The sequence below is a fragment of the Rhinoderma darwinii genome, chromosome 2, assembly GCF_050947455.1.
Source record: "Rhinoderma darwinii isolate aRhiDar2 chromosome 2, aRhiDar2.hap1, whole genome shotgun sequence".
In the NCBI taxonomy this organism is placed as follows: Eukaryota; Metazoa; Chordata; class Amphibia; order Anura; family Rhinodermatidae; genus Rhinoderma; species Rhinoderma darwinii.
Window position 1 is genome coordinate 403,515,550 of NC_134688.1, and position 21,683 is coordinate 403,537,232.

General features: G+C 46.7%; 1 protein-coding gene across 2 annotated transcripts in view; it reads right to left on the bottom strand.

The window, feature by feature from the left end:
- Positions 1-21,683, bottom strand: part of MTMR4 (myotubularin related protein 4) — an 81,037-nt gene that overhangs the window by 41,927 nt on the left and 17,427 nt on the right. The window contains exon 1 of one of the 2 annotated variants that reach the window (XM_075854097.1): positions 451-638. The exons of the other annotated variant lie outside the window; for it this stretch is intronic. Coding sequence (XP_075710212.1) covers positions 451-621 — 171 coding nt within the window. The 5' untranslated portion in view covers positions 622-638. Of the gene's footprint in view, positions 1-450; positions 639-21,683 lie in introns of those variants that run through there. 2 annotated transcript variants of the gene reach the window in all.

A 21,683-nucleotide genomic window follows, 5' to 3' on the forward strand; every position in this document is an offset into this window, starting at 1 on the left:
TTGTCCATAAACCTTCAAACACTCACACGGGGTCCAGTATTATTGCATCCTATGACTATGGTCATTGATATTTGCACACACCCCTCACTGGCATAACGGGTATCACCAGTGGGTACAATAGCAGGCACACAAACACAATGGCACATCTAAAAGCAGGGTATCCCCTGAAAGGGAGTGGTTAACAAAGATTTTCCACAACTATTCACGGCAGAATACAGCGGTGGCCTGGTCGATATAACATGCCAAGTCTAAGGACCCTTGTATGGCGTAGAATTCAAAAATTATAGGTTAGGTCTGCACTTTGGTACCCGGTTTCAGATCCTGCTCTGAGGGTGCACAGGTCTCCAGCAGCACCCTATCAACCCCCTCCCCCAGCAGATATCCAACCCTGAGATCTCTACCATGTAGAAGAAGCCCACCCTCCCACCTCCTGAAGCTTAGGAGACTCACAAAGCAGCTGAGCACCGAACAGTGGGGACGCAGAGAGGGCTCAGTCATGCTGACAGTGGCTGCACGGTCCGGCCGCAGCTCGCACACAAGGGCTGGGCCGGTGTAACCATCGCGTCTCCTCTTCAGCTTCTGCACCCAGAGCCAGCTCACTGCAGCCTCTCCATCGCACATAAAAAAAGGGAGGAGGTGGAGGGAGGAGCAGGTGCTTCAGCTGTCTGTACTGCCGGATGATGCCACCTCCTCTGGCATGGAGTCAGGCACACACACACCCCCTCCCATCTGCCGGGTAACCAGGCCTGAACAGGGACAGCAACTAAATCTGTTAAAATGTAGCAAATGTGGAATGTGCGACTCGGGAATCCAGATAAAACGCATCATCATTAAACCCAAACCTAGAGCTCAATAGTAAATGGAGTCCAGCATTAGTGTACAGTGTTATCTGCTGTCTCACAATGTAGGTTTAGAAGGTCAAAGCAATAAGAAGTGATGCCATAGCAGTTTATAAGAAATATTGTACTTGATAGCAGCGGTATAAAACAGGATGATCGCTTGTAGCAAAGACACATTTAGAATATCAAATTTATTTTTTATATTTTTATTTAACAAGTTAATGGCCAATTTGCTTTAAGTCCACAAAATGATCGATCGAAAAAAACAACACTTGATTTTTTTTTAAAGAGGACCTATTACCTCTCCTAAAATGTCTGTTTTAGTAACTACTTTTATTACATATGTAATAAAAACTCTGGAGCATCTTTTCTTAGAACGCTGCGTTGTGGCGTTTCTCTGTAATTCCTCCAGGAAATTTGTGAATAAATTGACAACTGGGCATTACCATTCTCAGTGAATGTAGGGACATCCCCAATTGACTGACTGTCAGCACGGATTGGACAGTGTCAGTATATGTAGGGACACGCTCCCAAGTGGTAACACCCAATTTATTCATAAACTTCTACAAGGAATAAAGGAGGAACGGCACAATGCAGAATAAAAGATTAGAAGAAAAGATGCCCCAGAGTTATTTCATGAGAACTATAAGTATTTACTAAAACAAACATGTCCCGATGGGGTACAGGTTCTCTTTAATCCCTTCCGGGCATGCGCCATTTCTATACGGCGGAGGTCGGGTGGCGGAGTATGGAACCCAAAATGGCACCAAAACGACAACTCGCCCTGCAAAAAATAAGCCCCCGTACCACCCAATCGATGGAAAAAAAAATTTAATTATGGCGACAAAGCACTAATTTTATTTTAAACAACCAGTTTCTTACTTGTAAAAGTAGTAAAACATTAAAAAAAAAAAAAAAAGCATATAAAATTTAGTACCGCCGTAATCGTATTGACCTGCAGAATAAAGTTAACATGCCGTTTTTACTGCACGGTGAGGTGAATGCTGGAAAACCTAAACCCCCCCCCCCCCCAAAAAAAATAGAGGAATCGCTGTTTCTTTAATCCCATTCCACCCAACACATAGGTTTTTCCGGTTTCCCACTACATTTTATAGTACAATAAATAGTACCATGGAAGTCTATAACTCGTTCTGCAAAAAACAAGCCCTCATACGGCTAGATTAATGAAAAAAATAAAAAAGTTATGGCTTTTGGAAAGTCGGGAGGAAAAAAACGACCGTAAAAATGGTCAGGAAGGGGTTAAAATCAGCGCTTGTATTTGACTAGTAAATATTGACGAATAATAGTTTTTTTTTTTACTTCTGTGCAACAGATTCAATAGTTATTCTGTCTTATTTAAAACACAAAGTTTTAATATACGAATCAAATAGTATGTGACTACATTACTGTAAGGCCTCATTCACACGACCGGGTCCGAGCGGGAAAATCGGCCGTTTTTGGCCGATTTTCCCGGCCAATTTGCATCCGTTACGATTCCGTTTTGGGCCGTGTTGCCGTTTTTACCAGCCGATTTGGACCCGATTTGCATCCGTTTTTTTCCCTGTCCGTTTTAAAATCAAATGAATTTCATTTAAATTTGATGCCACCAAGCCCCCTGCAGGCGATGCCACCCTGCCCCCTGCAGGCGATGCCACCCAGCCCCCTGCAGGCGATGCCACCCAGCCCCCTGCAGGCGATGCCACCCAGCCCCCTGCAGGCGATGCCACCAAGCCCCCTGCAGGCGATGCCACACAGCCACCTGCAGGCGATGCCACACAGCCACCTGCAGGAGATGCCACACAGCCACCTGCAGGAGATGCCACACAGCCACCTGCAGGAGATGCCACACAGCCACCTGCAGGAGATGCCACACAGCCCCCTGCAGGCGATGCCACACAGCCCCCTGCAGGCGATGCCACACAGCCCCCTGCAGGCGATGCCACACAGCCCCCTGCAGGCGATGCCACACAGCCCCCTGCAGGCGATGCCACACAGTCCCCTGCAGGCGATGCCACCCAGCCCCCTGCAGGCGATGCCACCCTGCCCCCTGTAGGTGATGCCACACAGCCCCCTGCAGGCGATGCCACACAGCCCCCTGTAGGCGATGCCACACAGCCCCCTGTAGGCGATGCCACACAGCCCCCTGTAGGTGATGCCACACAGCCCCCTGTAGGTGATGCCACACAGCCCCCTGTAGGTGATGCCACACAGCCCCCTGTAGGTGATGCCACACAGCCCCCTGTAGGTGATGCCACACAGCCCCCTGTAGGTGATGCCACACAGCCCCCTGTAGGTGATGCCACACAGCCCCCTGTAGGTGATGCCACACAGCCCCCTGTAGGTGATGCCACACAGCCCCCTGTAGGTGATGCCACACAGCCCCCTGTAGGTGATGCCACACAGCCCCCTGTAGGTGATGCCACACAGCCCCCTGTAGATTGCACCCATCCCCCCCCCCCTTCCAGGAGAAGTCACTGACTTCAATGTCCATATATGGACAGTGTAGTCACTGACTTCTCCTGGAGAGGAATTCCCTGCCACAGGTCGGGAATTCCGCTTCAGAAGTGAGTGACGTCACTGTGTCCATATATGGACAGTGTAGTCACTCACTTCTCCTGTAGCGGAATCCCCGGCCATAGAGTCGGGGATTCCGCTGCAGAAGTGAGTGACATCGCTGTGTCCATATATGGACAGTGTAGTCACGGACTTCTCCTGGAGAGGAATTCCCTGCCACAGCTCGGGAATTCCGCTTCAGAAGTTAGTGACGTCACTGTGTCCATATATGGACAGTGTAGTCACTCACTTCTCCTGTAGCGGAATCCCCGGCCATAGAGTCGGGGATTCCGCTGCAGAAGTGAGTGACTTCGCTGTGTCCATATATGGACAGTGCAGTCACGCACTTCTCCTGTAGCGGAATCCCCAATCCCCGGCCGGGATTGTTCCTAATGCAGCCGGGTGCCGGCCGATTTATGAACGGCCGGCACCCGGCCAAGAAACCCTGTTGTGTGAATTCAGCCTAAGGGTATGTTCACACAGGCTATTTTCGGCCGAAAAAGCAAAAGCAAAACGCCTCCAAACATCTGCCCATTGATTGCAATGGGAAAAACGGCGTTCTGTTCCGACGGGCCGTTTTTTGTAAAAAAAAACGGCCGCGAAAAAGACGTTTTTTGGAGCCGTTTTTCATAGACTATTGAAAACAGCTCCAAAAACGGCCGTAAAAAAACGCTGCAAAAATCACGAGTGGCTTAAAAATAACATCTGAAAATCGCACTGTATTTTCAGACGTTTTTGAGTTTGTGTATGAACATACCCTTAGGAGGCACAATACTCTCCAATAAGAGAGGCTCAAATGTCTAACATGGCACTTTTGGTCTACCAGGTCCAAACAAAAGAACTTACTACTTAACCCCTTCAGGACTGAGCCTGTTTTGGCCTTCAGGACAAAGTCGATTTTTCAAATCTGACATGTGTCAGTTTATGTGGTAATAACTCCAGAATGCTTTTATCTATCCAAGTGATTCTGAGATTGTTTTCTCATGACATATTGTACTTTATGTTAGGGAAAAAAATTTGGTCGATAAATTCAATATTTGTAAAAAACACCAAGATTTAGAGAAAATTAGAAAAAATTTGCATTTTTCTAAATTTAAATGTATCTACTTGTAAAACAGATATTAATACCACACAAAATACTTACTAGTTTATATTTCCTATAGGTCTACTTCATGTTTGCATCGTTTTTTGAACATTATTTCATTTTTCTAGGACGTTACAAGGCTTAGAACTTTAACAGCAATTTCTCATATTTTCAAGAAAATGTCAAAAGTCTATTTTTTCAGGGATCAGTTCAGTTCTGAGGTGGCTTTGAGGGCCTTATATATTAGAAAATCCCCATGAATCACCCCATTTTGAAAACTGCACCCCTCAAAGTATTCAAAACAGCATTCAGAAAGTGTTTTAACCCTTTAGACGTTTCACAGGAATTAAAAGCAAAGTAGGGGTGAAATTTACAAATTTCATTTTTTTTTGGAAAATTCATTTGTAATACCTTCTGTGGTACAGAAAAAATGTTTTAGAAATATCCCACATGTGGTCCTAGTGCAGCAATGGACTGAAACACAGGCCTCAGAAGGAGTACCTAGTGGTTTTTGGGGCCTCCTTTTTTTAGAATATATTTTAGGCACCATGTTAGGTTTGAATAGGTCTTGTGGTACCAAAACAGTTAAGACCCCTCAAAAGTGACCCCATTTTGGAAACTACACCCCTCAAGGAATTTATCTATGGGTATAGTTAGCATTTTGAACCCACAGTTTTTTTGCTAAATTTATTTGAATTCGATTTTCATCTTCACCTTCACATACTACTTTTTTTGTGAAAAGCAATTTCTTCCGATTATGGCAGTACCCCATATGTGGTAATAAACTGCTGTTTGGACCCACAGCAGGCCTCAGAAGAGAAGGAGCACCATTTTGATTTCTGATTTTTCTGGAATAGTTTTTAGTGCTGTGTCGTGTTTGCAATGCGCTGGAGGGAGGAAAACCATGGAAACCCCCCAAAAGTGACCCCATTTTGGAAACTACACCCCTCAAGGAATTTTTCTAGGGGTAAAGTTAGCATTTTGACCCCACAGTTGTTTTGCTGAATTCATTGGAATTAGTCTGTAAAGGTAAAAATCTACCTTTTTTCTGTAAGAACTTAGACATTTTTAATTTTTACAAGGAATAAAGGAGAAAAAGCACCCCAATATTTGTAAAACAATTTCTCCCGATTACATAAATACCCCATATGTGGTAATAAACTGGGGCTTAGAAGGGAAAGAGCGCTATTTGGCTTTTGGAACTCAAATTTAGCTGGAATACTTTTTGCGTGTCATGTCGAATTTGCAAAGTCACTGAGAGACCGAAACAGTGGAAGCCCCCCAAAAGTAACCCCATTTGGGAAACTACACCACATAAGGAATCTATCTAGGGGTATAGTGAGCATTTGGACCCCACACATCTTTTGCAGAATTTATTAGAATTAGGCCGTGAAAATTAACATCAACATTATTTCCACTAAAATGTTGAGTTTTTTCAATTTCACAAAAGGATAAAGGAGAAAAAGCACTCGAACATCTGTAAAGCAATTTCTCCCGAGTACGGCAATATCCCACATGTGGTCATAAATGTTTTATCATTAGAAAGTAATTAACCCTTTCCGAACTGATCCATGTTTTGCTTTTTCTTTTTTCCTCCCTGCTTTCCGAGAGCCACAACTTTTTTATTTTTCTGTCAATAGAGTGGTGTGAGGGCTTATTTTTTGCGGGACGAGCTGTAGTTTTTATTGGTACCATTTCTTCGTACATAAGACTTTTTGAGCACTTTTTATTACATTTTTCGGTAAAGCCAAGGTGGCCAAAAAACTGCGATTTTGGCGTTTAAAATTCTCTTTCACGGCGTTCACCGTGCGAGTTCAATAATGGTATATTGTAATAGCTTGGACTTTTACGGACGCAGCAATACCAATTATGTGTATTTTTTTTACATTACTTTAGAGAAAAAATGTGAAAAAGGATTTATTTTTGGACTTTAAATATTTATTTCATTTTTTCCACTAATAATAACTTTTGCTTTCACAAATTTTATTAATCCCCATAGGAGACTTGAACCAGCGATCGTTAGATCACTGGTAGAATACACTGCAATACTAATGTATTGCAGTATATTGTGATTTTTACAGGCTCCTCTAACAGCGCGAATGCTGTTTCTGTCCGTTAGTCCCGGGTATCAGCTGTAATACACAGCGGACACCCGCAGTTTATGGCGCGGGATCAGTGCGTGAGACGCTCTATATATCACCCCCCACACCACGACATGCTATTAAGTCATGGTGCGCGAAGGCTTTAATGCGCAGCGGATGGTGCAGAGTGAAAATTAAAATTTTCCACTGATGTGCCATTTTAGTGCACTATATGTTGTGCCCAGTTTGTGCCACAAATACCTCATAAAATATTAACCTGGTTCTCCCGGGTATGGCGATGCCATATCTGTGGACGTAAACTGCTGTTTGGGCACGCTGTAGGACTCAGAAGGGAGGGGGCGCCATAATAATCTGCAGATATCCAAAAAAGAGAACGTGAAGCAGCACTCAAATAAAGTGAATTTATTCATCCAACATGGAACCACAACGTTTCACCTCCTCTATGAAGTCATTTTCAAGTAGTGAAAATGCCTTCATGGAGGAGGTGAAACGTTGTGGTTCCATGTTGGATGAATAAATTAACTTTGAGTGCTGCTTCACGTTCTCTTTTTTGGATATCTAACACATAAGGAGAGGTCACTCCTTTATTTTTGAAGCTTTGCACCAGCCTAGTCAGGCATTTGTTCACAGTGCTGCTCCAATCCTCTGCTTTTTTCTATAATCTGCAGATATGTGGCCAGTATCGCACTTATAAATGGCGCCCGATCCTATCCGCTTTTAGAACGCTCTGCACATTTTGCATCGCCATATTCTGGGAGCCGGAACTTTTTTTATTTTTTCACCACCGGAGCTGCGCGAGGGCTTATTTGTTGCGGGACAATCTGTAATTTTCATTGGTATCATTTTGGGGTACATGCGATTTTGTTGATCACTTTGTATTCCATTTTTCGGCAAGCAAGGTGACCAAAAACCATCAATTCTGACAATGATTTTTATTTTTTACGGCGTTCATCCTGGGCTATAAATGACCATTATATTTTATTCTGCGGGTCGGTACGATTACGGTGATACCATTATATATGTATAGGTTTTTTTTATGTTTTGCAGCGTTTGTGCAATAAAATAACTTATTTAGAAAATAAATTATTTTCTGTGTCACCATATTCTGAGAGCCGTAACTTTTTTATTTTTCAGTCAAAAAAGCTGTGTAAGGGCTTGTTTTTTTGCGGGACGGGTTGTCGTTTGTATCGGTACTATTTTGGCGTGCATGCGACTTTTTGATCACTTTTTATTGTATATTTTTCGAGGGATGGTGACCAAAAAAATAGTGATTCTGGCATCGTTTTTCGTTTATTTTTTTGCGGTGTTCACCGTGCAGGAAAAATAATATTACAGTTTTATAGTTGGGGTTGTTACGAACGGGTTAATACCAAATATGTGCACTTTTTTTTTTACGTGTTCATTTTTTCCTATAATAAAAGACTTGCTATAGGAAAAAAAAGCAGTTCTTGTTTATGTCACTTATAACTTTTATTTTTACACTTTTTTTGAAAACATTTTTATTCCTTTTTTTTACTTTTTATACTTGTCCCACTAGGGTGGTCCTCATAGGCTTCTGTACATGGCAGCCCAGAAGCCATTGTCTGGCGTCCGGTTGCCATGGGTACCATCTCCAGCCCCCGTGATTTCACGTGGGGGCTGCCGATCGGCGCTAAACAACTTAATTTTGGCGATCAAAACCGAACGCCGCAATTAAGGGGTTAACTGCCGAAATCAGCGGCGATGGGCCGCTGATCGGCAACGGGGAATGCAGGGCAGACACCCTGCACAGTTAACCGCTGCTGCGGTGTAGCGCCACGCAGCGGTTAACTGTCAAAGCACTGACGTAACTGCACGTCGAGGTGAGCGAACTTACTGAACACATCGACGTGTAGTTACGTCAAGGTGCGGGAAGGGGTTAAAGGAGTTTTCCAGTCAGTCCCTAAAAATTGATGGCCAATCCTCACGATAGGCCATCAATAGCTGATCGCTCGGGGTCTCACTACCGGGACCCCCGCTGATCAGCTGTTTTGAGGGCGGTACAGCTCTCGTACGAGCACGGCTTCCCCTTTATTTATTTATACAGTTTTGCAGCCTTCTCACCCATTCACTTCAATGGGAGAAGGCTGCATGAAGGCTTCATACGAGCGCTGTACCACCTGAAAACAGTGGATCGGCGTGGGTCCCAGGAGTCACACCCCAAGCGATCAGCTATTGATGGCCTATCCGGAGTATAGGCCATCAATTTTTAGGGACTGGAAAACCCCTTTAATAACAGACTGAAGATGGGGAGGGGGGGACACAACATTTCACAAGCGACAGGGTACATGAAACCAATGAGTCACAATGAACATAAATCACATAGCCATTTCACATCTCCCCCGTGACATTTTACAGTGTTTATATAGCTATACATCTCTACTGTGGTCGTTGCGATGCGCCTACTGAAGGTGTTAATGAAATGCAAAAAAAAAAAAAGACTGTCAGAAATGACACCTCTCTCTCCTATACACACACACACACACACACACACACACACAGCTTCACATTCTACCATCAGGAAAGTAAATTAATGCCACAAGCTTATCCATGTTGCTCTCAAAGTGAAATTTTAGGCCAACTTCTGCCCAAAATATGGAAGGATAAAAAATATTGAATAATTATATAATAATAATTAATTTCTGTTGTATGTTGCATGTTCTTTATGCACGGCCAAACTACTGGACCAATCTGCACCAAATTTGGCACATAAGTTAATCACGTGCTTCCAAAGGTTTAGGCCAGGTTTGAGCTCTCTAGGACCTACACAAAAGCAAATAGGACACCACTGGCATCCACATCAAGGACCTTTAGGCTGGGTTCACAAGACCTATTTTCAGGCGTAAACGAGGCGTATTAGGGCTACAATACGTCGGCAAACATCTGCCCATTCAAATTTGAATGGGTTTGCCGACGTACCGTGCAGACCTGTCATTTACGCGTCGTCGTTTGACAGCTGTCAAACGACGACGCGTAAAAATACAGCCTCGTCAAAAGAAGTGCAGGACACTTCTTTCAGACGTAATTTGAGCCGTTCTTCATTGAACTCAATGAAGCACAGCTCAAAATTTACGGCTGTCAGAGAAGCCTCGCAAAATGCGAGGAGCAGCATTTACGTCTGAAACGAGGCAGCTGTTTTCTCCTGAAAACAGTCTGTCTTTTCAGACGTAAAAGCCTGCTACCGTGTGCACATACCCTTATATCACATCAGATGACCGGTATTAGCCAATAGAAGCTCGCAGGTCCTTTATTTTTAGCCTTACCCACATACACAGTTTTAGACCAGGTTTTCCATAACAACCAAGCCATTTTTCTTTACTCAACGTGTTGCTCGCTGTAAATGAAATGTACCCATACTGGATTTGAGAACTCAAATTTAAACCCTTTCAGACTAGTCCTGCCTCCCAAAAGGATCCCTGCACTTGGACTTTATTGGATATGTTGGCATCATATCAGTAAGAAATGAAGTTTTTTTTTAAAAACACACACACACACACACACACACACACACACACACACACACACACACACACACACACACACACACACACACACACACACACACACCCGCGAAGCCAGGTAACTCTGCTATTCTATATTATTAAAGTGATTGTCTGTTTGGATGCCTATAGAGGATGACAAACGCCTGAACCATTTGACCCCAAATTTGGCACATAGGTAAATCGGGTGTTCAGGAAGGTTTTCGTAAATGTCCCGACCTTGCTCGGTTATCGGCCATTATCACATGATCACGATCCAATACTATAAAAGCGAATACACACATTCTCTTTTATAGTAAAGATGTTTTTATTTGGCAGTAGCAGGTAGTGCACTTTACAAGATAATCCTAGATGGGAAGGTACGGGAGAGCAGTTACCCATAGCAACCAGATTACCGATGGCCAGGAGGAAAGCTGCATTACTAGCTGCAGAGACTTCTCTTGCCCAACTGAAAGCTGATCAAATGCGTCATACTGCTGCTCGAGCTGATGAAACTCCTCAGCAAACTCGGGCTCTCAGCAACAGATCAGACAGGCGGCTCTCAGAAGCACAGAGACTCCTGCTTAAACCCAGGCCAGAAAGCAAGCTGATAGAGCACATCATGTCCAGCGTGCTAATGAATGCATGATTCGGTTTTCAATTATGATCTAACCATAGTTTATGGCCAACTGGTAATAAAACTGACAATGTTATTAACAAATCAACAGGCTGTGTCACCGTCTTAGGACTCCATTTCCTACCAGTTTAGACGTTAAAGAGGCTCTGTCACCAGATTTTGCAGCCCCTATCTGCTATTGCAGCAGATAGGCGCTGCAATGTAGATTACAGTAACGTTTTTATTTTTAAAAAACGAGCATTTTTGGCCAAGTTATGACCATTTTCGTATTTATGCAAATGAGGCTTGCAAAAGTACAACTGGGCGTGTTGAAAAGTAAAAGTACAACTGGGCGTGTATTATGTGCGTACATCGGGGCGTGTTTACTACTATTACTAGCTGGGCGTTGTGTATAGAAGTGTCATCCACTTCTCTTCACAACGCCCAGCTTCTGGCAGTGCAGCACTGTGACGTCACTCACAGGTCCTGCATCGTGTCGGCACCAGAGGCTACAGTTGATTCTGCAGCAGCATCAGCATTTGCAGGTAAGTAGCTACATCGACTTACCTGCAAACGCCGATGCTGCTGCAGAATCATCTGTAGCCTCTGGTGCCGACACGATGCAGGACCTGTGAGTGACGTCACAGATCTGCACTGCCAGAAGCTGGGCGTTGTGAAGAGAAGTGGATGATACTTCTATACACAACGCCCAGCTAGTAAAAGTAGTAAACACGCCCCGATGTACGCACATAATACACGCCCAGTTGTACTTTTACTTTTCAACACGCCCAGTTGTACTTTTGCAAGCCTCATTTGCATAAATACGAAAATGGTCATAACTTGGCCAAAAATGCTCGTTTTTTAAAAATAAAAACGTTACTGTAATCTACATTGCAGCGCCTATCTGCTGCAATAGCAGATAGGGGTTGCAAAATCTGGTGACAGAGCCTCTTTAAGTATTTAGGAAGTTAAAATTGGAATAAACAGTGTGTAACTGCCAGGGTATATAGGGCTACTAGCGATTTCCCTAGAAACCAAGAAAACATGAGGGTATGAATTAGACTCCTGGGCACACTTGGACAAATCCACTGAACACACAGACCGATACGTTATACCCGGGCAGCACCGGGTACTTTTTCTTTATAATATAAAATACAGTATTAGGCCTCATGCACACGACCGTAGGCGTGTGCACGGCCGTGATTTTCGGGTCGGCCGGCTGCAAACTGTCAGCCGCGGGCCGCCCGCAAATCGTAGGACATGCACATGGCCGCCGTCATTGTTTTCAATGAGCCCGGACCGCAGAAGACGGCCGTAATAGGACATGCCCATTCTTTCTGCGGTGTGGGTTCCCGGGCCGTGCAAAGACCGCAAAAACTACGGTCGTGTGCATGGCCCCATAGAAATGAAAGGGGCCGCAATTCTCCCGTGGATTTTTGGGGGAATTGCGGCCGCAAAAACACATTCGTGTGAATGTGGCCTAAGGGAACTAAAAATCCATCACAGATAAACCCGGTCTAGATCAAAGCTAGAGAGGTTTCACTGTAAGGCTACATTTACACGAGCATGTCAGATTTATGTACGTTAAAAAATGCAACGTATTTCGTTAATTTCACGTCCGTGTGCTATCAGTGTATGTTGCATATGGCATCAGTGTGCTTCGTGTGTGGCATGCGTTTGACATCCGTGAAAGCACTTTAAAAAAAAAAAAGCCATTTCCTTACCAACAGATGCGTGAAACGTTGACAGCACCCGGATGTCGTACGTCTGCTGTCCGTGGTTTTCACGCATCCATAGACTTCAATTGGCGACAAGGCGCACAAAAAAACGCACCAATATAGGACATGCAGTGAGTTTCACGCAATGGACACTCTGCGTGAAAACTCACATGTCTGAATAACCCCATTGAAATAAATGGGTCCGAGTGCTGTCAGTTATTTCAACGGACAGCAATTGGACGAGTATTCCACTTGTCTGAATAAGCCCCAGGTTTGCAAAATATGGTGGTTTTTTTTCCGCTTATTCCCATTGAGCGCTATTGAATTGGGTTACAGTAGACAACAGTATCCACTTGGACATAAGCTGTCAAGTGTTGACAGTATCCACTTCGGCACAAGTGGTAAACCAACTGAACACTGGGGCAAGGTCTTCAATGGATGCAATACTTGGGGAGCAGCATTTGTTTGAATTCGGGGAGCAGGATGAAAAAAAAAAAAATATTTACTTCCTGGTTGATGCTGCAACAGAGGGCATTTAACCCCTAGGCGCAACACGACGCAACTGTACGTCCGGGTGGCCAGTGTCAGCGCACGGGGGCGTAGTGTTACTGCGCAGTTCCCGATGCACACTGTCGGCGATAGTGTGCACCGGGAGGCCAGCTGTCCCTGACAGCTGACACTCTACTGTATGCCGATCAGCGGCTTATTTCAGCGCATTTCCGCAATTAACCTCTTAATTGCGGTGATCGATTGCAATCGCCACATTTTAGGGATTTCTAGCACATCGGCAATCCTCACTGAGGTTTGCAGATGGCTAGCATGGCGACCGGTGGCCAAGAAATGGCCTCCCTGTCTGCCATGTACGGAAGCCTATCAGGACCAGCCTCCTAATAGACTTCCTGTTAGAGTGACAGGAAGTCACTGCCGTTCACGATGCACACCGTCGGGTGTCCCTGACAGCTGACACTCCACTGTTGCCGATCAGCGGCTCATTGCCGCCGATTTCGGCAATTAACACGTTAAATGCGGAGCTCGATTGCGATCTCCGCATGTAGGGGGTTTGTAGCACATCAGCAGCCCCCATGCAATTGTGGGGGCTGCTGATGCTTGTGATGGCACCCGGGGGCCAGACAACGGCCTCAAGGTCTGCCATGTATGGAAGCCTACGAGGACCAGCAGAGGCTAACTGTCAGAGTTACTGTGATGTCACACTAACAGTTGGAATACGTTACACTACCTAGGTAGTGTAATGTATCCTAGCAGCGATCAGAGCTGAAGGTAAAAACAGAAAATGTAAAAAGTAAAGAAAAAAGTAAAAAAAAAAAAGTTAATAAATATGCTTTACAAAAGTGTAAAAATAAGATTTTTTTTTCCTATAATAAGTCTCTTATTAATGGAAAAAAATGAAAACGTTAAAAAAACAGTACACATATTTGGTATCACCGCGTTCGTAACGACCCAATCTATAAAACTATTATGTTATTTTAACCGCACGGTGAACGCCGCAAAAAAACAAACTAAAAACAATGCCAGAATCACTATTTTTTGGTCACCACCTGTAATGGCAGGAAGGAGGTGAAGGGAAAGTGAGCCCTAATCTACCCACCGCCCTGTCCCTGCCTACTTGCAACGACCCGCCCTAGGCGACGGGGTACAACTGGGCGGCGGTCCCTACGCTGTCTAAGTGCACGGGAGAACAAACAGGGAACACGCAAGGGAAGGGGCAGTAGCCACGGAACGCCGCGAGGAAACGGAGCGGTGAATGAGTAGTCAGGACCAGGATGAAGTGGAGTATACCAAAGTGAGCACGGAGAAGGAAGCAAGCCAGGGGCAAAGCAAAGCAGGTTAAGCGGAACTGCAGCAAGGCAGAAGCACGGCAGAAGCAGGCTGGAGCAAGCAGCAGTGAGGCCAGGAATACAGAAGAATTACAAGCACTGAGGAAGAGAACAAGGCAGGTAATAAAGGACAGGGGGCGGAGCTAACTCCGACTGACCAGGCCGCGATAGGCTCTCCCACTCCTGAGCCTGCCACCCTGGTTGGTGGGAGATGGTGTCAGTCGAACAGGTCTGGCCTCAGGTGTGGATTGATTAATCCCAGGAGTATACCTAGACGTAGTACCTGGCAGATCCCTAACAGTACTCCCCCTTTTATGAGGGGCCACCGGACCCTTACTAAGAGGACCCGGTTTAGTAGGGAAGAGAAGGTGGAACCTCCTGATCAATACCCCAGCGTGAACATCACGGGCAGGCACTCAAGTCCTCTCCTCCGGCCCATATCCTCTCCAATGGACCAGGTACTGGAGGGAGCCCTGGACCATCCTACTGTCCATAATCTTGGCCACATCGAATTCCACCCCCTCAGGGGTGAGAACGGGAACAGGTTTCCTCGAGGGGGACCAGGACGGGGAGCAGCGTTTAAGGAGGGAGGCATGGAAGACGTCATGTATGCGAAAGGATGGGGGCAGCTCCAGACGGAAGGATACAGGGTTGAGGACTTCAATGATCTTATAAGGTCCAATATATCGGGGAGCAAAGTTCCTGGACGGGACCTTAAGGCGCAAGTTCCTGGACGACAACCAGACCAAATCCCCGACGACAAACCGGGGGTTAGCAGAACGTCTACTATCCGCCTGAATCTTTTGTGCGCTCTGGGACGCCTCTAGGTTCTTCTGAACCTGGGCCCAGACAGTGCACAGTTCCCGATGAACATCCTCTACCTCAGGATTATTGGAACAACCAGGGGAAACGGAGGAGAACCTTGGGTTAAACCCGAAATTACAGAAAAACGGGAAGACCCCTGACGAGTTACTGACCCGGTTATTCAGGGAAAATTCAGCAAGGGGAAGGAATGAGACCCAATCGAATTGACAGTCAGAGATGAAACACCTTAAATATTGTTCCAGGGATTGGTTAGTCCTTTCCGTTTGGCCATTAGTTTCGGGATGGAAGGCGGAGGAGAAGGACAGATCAATCTCCAACTTTTTACAAAAAGCTCTCCAAAATAAGGAAACAAATTGTACCCCTCTGTCAGAAACGATATTGACTGGGGCCCCATGGAGACGCAGGATGTGTTTCACAAACAAAGAAGCTAACGTCTTGGCGTTAGGTAGCTTCTTAAGGGGCACAAAGTGGCACATCTTGCTGAAGCGGTCTACTACCACCCACACCACCGACTTGCCCTGAGATGGAGGCAAATCGGTGATAAAATCCATGGAGATATGGGTCCAAGGTCTCTGGGGAATGGGCAAGGAACGTAGTAGGCCCGCAGGTCGGGACCTAGGGGTTTTGGACCTAGCGCAAACCTCACAAGCGGCGACGTAAGCCCTAACGTCTTTAGGCAACCCAGGCCACCAATAGTTTCTGGTAATGAGGTGTTTGGTGCCCAAGATGCCAGGATGACCAGATAGAGCGGAGTCATGGTTTTCCCTGAGTACCCTTAGCCGGTATTGCAGGGGAACAAACAGTTTGTCCCCAGGGACGTTCCCGGGAGCTGCACCCTGATCAGCCGCGATATCAGAAGCTAAATCAGAATCCGTGGCAGAAACGATTATACCAGGGGGTAAAATACAAGCAGGATCCTTCTCAGAAGGAGGATTGGCCATGAAACTACGTGACAGAGCATCAGCCTTAATATTCTTGGACCCAGCCCTATAGGTAACCAAGAAATTAAATCTGGTAAAGAATAGTGCCCACCGAGCTTGTCTAGGATGAAGCCTCCGGGCCGATTCTAGGAAAACCAGATTCTTGTGATCCGTAAGGACCGTTACCTGGTGTCTGGCCCCCTCCAGGAAGTGCCGCCACTCCTCAAAAGCCCATTTAATGGCTAGAAGTTCGCGGTTGCCAATATCATAGTTACTCTGAGTGGGCGAAAACTTCCTAGAGAAGTAAGCACAGGGGCGGAGATGGGTGAGGGAGCTGGTACCCTGGGACAAGACTGCCCCCACTCCCACCTCGGATGCGTCAACCTCCACAATAAATGGCTCCTCTTGGTTGGGCTGAATCAGCACGGGGGCCGAGATAAAGCACTTCTTGAGGGTCTCAAAGGCCTGGACGGCCTCAGGGGGCCAATGGAGGACATCAGCACCCTTGCGAGTAAGGTCCGTAAGAGGCTTAGCGACGACCGAGAAGTTGGCAATAAATCTCCTGTAATAGTTGGTGAACCCCAAAAAACACTAACGCCTTAAGGGAGGCAGGTTGGACCCATTCCGCCACAGCCTGAACCTTGGCAGGGTCCATGCGGAATTCATGAGGAGTGAGGATTTGCCCTAAAAATGGTATCTCCTGTACCCCAAAGACACATTTTTCAGTCTTAGCAAACAGATTATTCTCCCGAAGGACCTGGAGCACCTTCCTGACATGCTCCACGTGGGAGGACCAGTCCTTGGAAAACACCAGTATGTCATCAAGGTACACAACAAGAAAATTACCCAGGTAATCTCTCAGGATTTTATTAATAAAATTCTGGAAGACAGCAGGGGCATTACACAACCCAAAGGGCATGACCAGGTATTCGAAATGACCCTCGGGTGTGTTGAACGCAGTTTTCCACTCATCCCCCTCTTTGATGCGGATAAGGTTATATGCCCCCCGTAGATCGAACTTAGAAAACCATTGGGCTCCCTGAACCTGATTAAAAAGATCCGGAATCAAAGGAAGTGGGTACTGGTTCCTTACGGTGACCTTATTCAGGTTACGATAATCAATGCACGGCCTAAGACCACCATCCTTCTTCCCCACGAAGAAGCCGCCAGCACCTACAGGAGAAGTCGAGGGGCGAATGAAACCCTTGGCCAGGCATTCTTGGATATACACCCTCATAGCTTCACGTTCAGGACATGAAAGATTAAATATCCTACCCTTAGGAAGCTTGGCACCAGGCACCAAATCGATGGCGCAATCGTAATCTCTATGCGGGGGCAACACCTCGGAGGCCTCCTTAGAAAACACATCGGCGAAGTCCTGAACAAACTCAGGAAGCGTGTTTACCTCCTCCCGGGGAGAAATAGAGTTAACAGAAAGACATGACATAAGACATTCACTACCCCATTTGGGGAGATCCCCAGTATTCCAATCAAACGTGGGATTATGCAACTGCAACCAGGGAAGACCTAATACCAGATCAGACGATAATCCCTGCATCACCAGTACAGAGCACTGCTCCAAATGCATGGAGCCAACCAGGAGTTCAAAAACAGGAGTATGCTGAGTAAAATAACCATTAGCAAGGGGAGTTGAGTCGATACCTACTACAGGGATAGGATAAGGTAAATCAATAAAAGGCATCTTTAGAGACATAGCAAATTCCACAGACATGATATTAGCAGATGAGCCAGAATCCACGAAAGCACTGCCCGTGGCAAACCGGCCAGCAAACGAGACCTGAAAGGGAAGCAAAATTTTATTGCGTTTCACATTAACGGGAAATACCTGTGCGCCCAAGTGACCTCCCCGATGATCACTTAGGCGCGGAAGTTTTCCGGCTTCTTATTCTTGCGCCTGGGACAGGTGTTCAGTAGATGCTTGTCGTCCCCACAGTAGAAGCAGAGACCATTCATTCTGCGAAACTCCCTACGTTGTCGAGGGGACATGGAGGCCCCGAGTTGCATAGGTACCTCCGAGTCCTCCGTGGAGGGGCGAGGAGATGGGACCTCGGGGGGGGATCGCAGAAAAGTCAGAGGGGAGAACATTGAAACGTTCAAGCTGACGTTCCCTGAGACGTCGGTCAAGTCGTACTGCTAGGGCCATAACCTGGTCAAGGGAGTCAGAAGAGGGGTAGCTAACCAGCAGATCCTTCAGGGAGTCAGATAATCCTAACCTAAACTGGCACCTTAGGGCCGGATCGTTCCACCGAGAAGCTACGCACCACTTTCTAAAATCAGAACAGTATTCCTCAACCGGTCTCCCACCCTGACGTAAGGTCACCAGCTGACTCTCGGCTAAAGCAGTCCTGTCAGTCTCGTCGTAAATGAGTCCGAGGGCAGAGAAAAAACGATCAACAGAGGAAAGTTCAGGGGCGTCAGGAGCCAAGGAGAAGGCCCACTCTTGGGGCCCTTCCTGGAGTCGGGATATGATGATACCCACCCGCTGGTTCTCGGAACCTGAGGAGTGGGGTTTTAGGCGGAAATACAGTCTGCAACTCTCCCGGAAGGAGAGAAACGTCTTACGGTCCCCTGAGAACCGGTCAGGTAACTTGAGGTCGGGTTCTAGAGGTGAGGTGAGGGGCACCACTAAGGCAGCGTCACCCTGGTTGACCCTCTGGGCCAGGGCCTGGACCTGTAGGGAGAGGCCCTGCATCTGCTGGGTCAGGGTCTCAAGGGAGTCCATGATAGCGTCAGCGTAGGAGAAATGGTAGACTAGGTAGGGGCTTGTAATTATGTAATGGCAGGAAGGAGGTGAAGGGAAAGTGAGCCCTAATCTACCCACCGCCCTGTCCCTGCCTACTTGCAACGACCCGCCCTAGGCGACGGGGTACAACTGGGCGGCGGTCCCTACGCTGTCTAAGTGCACGGGAGAACAAACAGGGAACACGCAAGGGAAGGGGCAGTAGCCACGGAACGCCGCGAGGAAACGGAGCGGTGAATGAGTAGTCAGGACCAGGATGAAGTGGAGTATACCAAAGTAAGCACGGAGAAGGAAGCAAGCCAGGGGCAAAGCAAAGCAGGTTAAGCGGAACTGCAGCAAGGCAGAAGCACGGCAGAAGCAGGCTGGAGCAAGCAGCAGTGAGGCCAGGAATCCAGAAGAATTACAAGCACTGAGGAAGAGAACAAGGCAGGTAATAAAGGACAGGGGGCGGAGCTAACTCCGACTAACCAGGCCGCGATAGGCTCTCCCACTCCTGAGCCTGCCACCCTGGTTGGTGGGAGAAGGTGTCAGTCGAACAGGTCTGGCCTCAGGTGTGGATTGATTAATCCCAGGAGTATACCTAGACGTAGTACCTGGCAGATCCCTAACACCACCCCTTCCAAAATAGAGAATAAAAAGTGATCAAAAAGTCGCATCTACCCGAAAATAATACCGATAAAAACTACAACCCGTCCCACAAAAACAAGCCCTTACACAGCTCTTTTGACTAAAAAATAAAAAAATAAAAAACTTCTGGCTCTCAGACTATGGGGACACAGAAAATACATTATTTTATAAAGAAGTGATTTTATAGTGCAAACGCTGCAAAACATTAAAAAAAACTATATACATATGGTATCGCCGTAATCGTACCGACCCGCAGAATAAAGTAAAATTGTCATTTATAGCGCATTATGAACGCCGTAAGAAATAAAGAATTTAAAACGCCAAAATCTGTTTTTTTGGTCACCAAAGCTCTAAATAAAATGTAATAAAAAGTGTTCAAGACTTCCGGTTCCGGCGCTGGGATGTGAGGACGGCGTGAGGTGAGCTCCTGAGACCCGATCCCCCGAACCTCCGCCGCCACACACACCCGCAAACTAAACCTACCTTGGCAGTTAGCTGGAGGCACGGTGAGAGGGCACAGATAGTGCATGGAGCGGTACCTCCTCAGGAGCGGCAGCCGCGAGAACACCCGTCCGTCCGGACACACGAGGCTGGGAGAGGAGATATCCAAGATGGCGACGTTGCAGCATGCCTCCCCGCCGGGCAGCAGGCCACAGAGTCCAGAGCCTCATGTAGAGAGAATATCACAGCCGGAGGTGGCAGAATTGCCACTGGATTATAGGAGACTGGCAATAGAAGTTGCCACACATCTAGCCCCCGACATCAAAGATTCGCTGGTGGCCACGGTAACAACGACATTGCAGAAACTGCAAAATGAGGTTACGTCACATGGTACACGGCTAGACGAATTGGAGCAACGAGTCGGCCTTATGGAAGATGAATCAGCGGGGGCACACACACACACATTCAAGGCTTATTGCAAGACAACTCCAGGCTCAGAGATCGCCTGGAGGACTTGGAGAATCGCTCCAGGAGGAACAACCTCAGAATTGTCGGCCTACCTGAGCACATTAAACCCCAACACCTACAGGGGATATGCGAAACGGAGCTTCCAGAAGCCCTGGGCCTGAACAGGTCTTGCAGAGTGGAGAGGGCGCATCGGGTCGGCCCACCGGGCGCAGTAAAGGCCACCGCAGGAGAACCGCACACCAGGCCACGTCAAGTGATTATGCGATACCTGGACTACAATGACAAAGAGGAACTCTTGCGCACCTTCAGGAATCGAAATACACCATTGCAGCTTCGAGGAGCCAAAATAATTTTATTTGCCGACTACTCCGCAGATGTCACGCGGAGACGAAGATCATTTGGAGGAGTATGCACTGCTTTATACAAGAGCAAAGTTAAATTCCAGCTGCAATACCCGGCAACATTGAGGATTACAAGACCAGATGGTTCTGTCAAGGTTTTTCACACTCCGGAGGAGGCGACGCTCTTCGTGGACAAGATGGTGAGACATGAGAACTCCGACGCAACAATAGCGAACACCCGGCAGAGTTCAACGACAAAGAAAAAGACCTCGCCGGACCCAGCATTAGCACGGGACAGTTCTTGGTCTTCAATTGCCCGGGTTCCATCACCCAAGCAACAAAAACCTTGCAAAGATCCCGCATTGATAGGATGATGGAGGCGTTACCGGACTGATGAGTATAACTTGCAATATGGAGTGTGTATGCATATCCCATGTCACATACAAATGTGGTTTTACTGTGGGGCGCGAAGGCTAGGCATACTAGAGACGCTATATAATTATATCTAAATGGCAGGATATTGTACATTAACGACACCCTGGCAAAGGGAATGGTCCAGAAACACCCGAGGGTCATTAAAATCACAAAAATAAGGAGGGGGGGGGGGAAGGGCCTTCACCCAGAAAAAAGTGAAGTCAGGCATACCAATATGACGCGAGACACACAAGAGAGAGTGTGGATATCGCTGGTCGGGTATTATGTTGATACTGGTTATACTACTGTTTTTTTACTGTTTGCACATGAGAATGTTATAGGTTTAGGAGCAACGTGGAGCGGAGACCTCCGAGCAGCCACCATAGGACCGGGGCGCACATGCCCGGAAATAGATATTCAAAACAACTCAAATTTGATACTGATAGAAAAATTTAGAATATGCAAGTGACCTCATGGAATGTTAAGGGGCTCCGTTCCCCCAATAAACGGATGATGGTTCTTCGTCACCTAAAAAAATTACACACTGACATTGCTCTCCTACAGGAGACCCATTTGGAGGAGAGCGACTTCCACCGCATGAAAAAAATGTGGGTGGGTGCAGTTTACGGCTCTTCAGCTTGT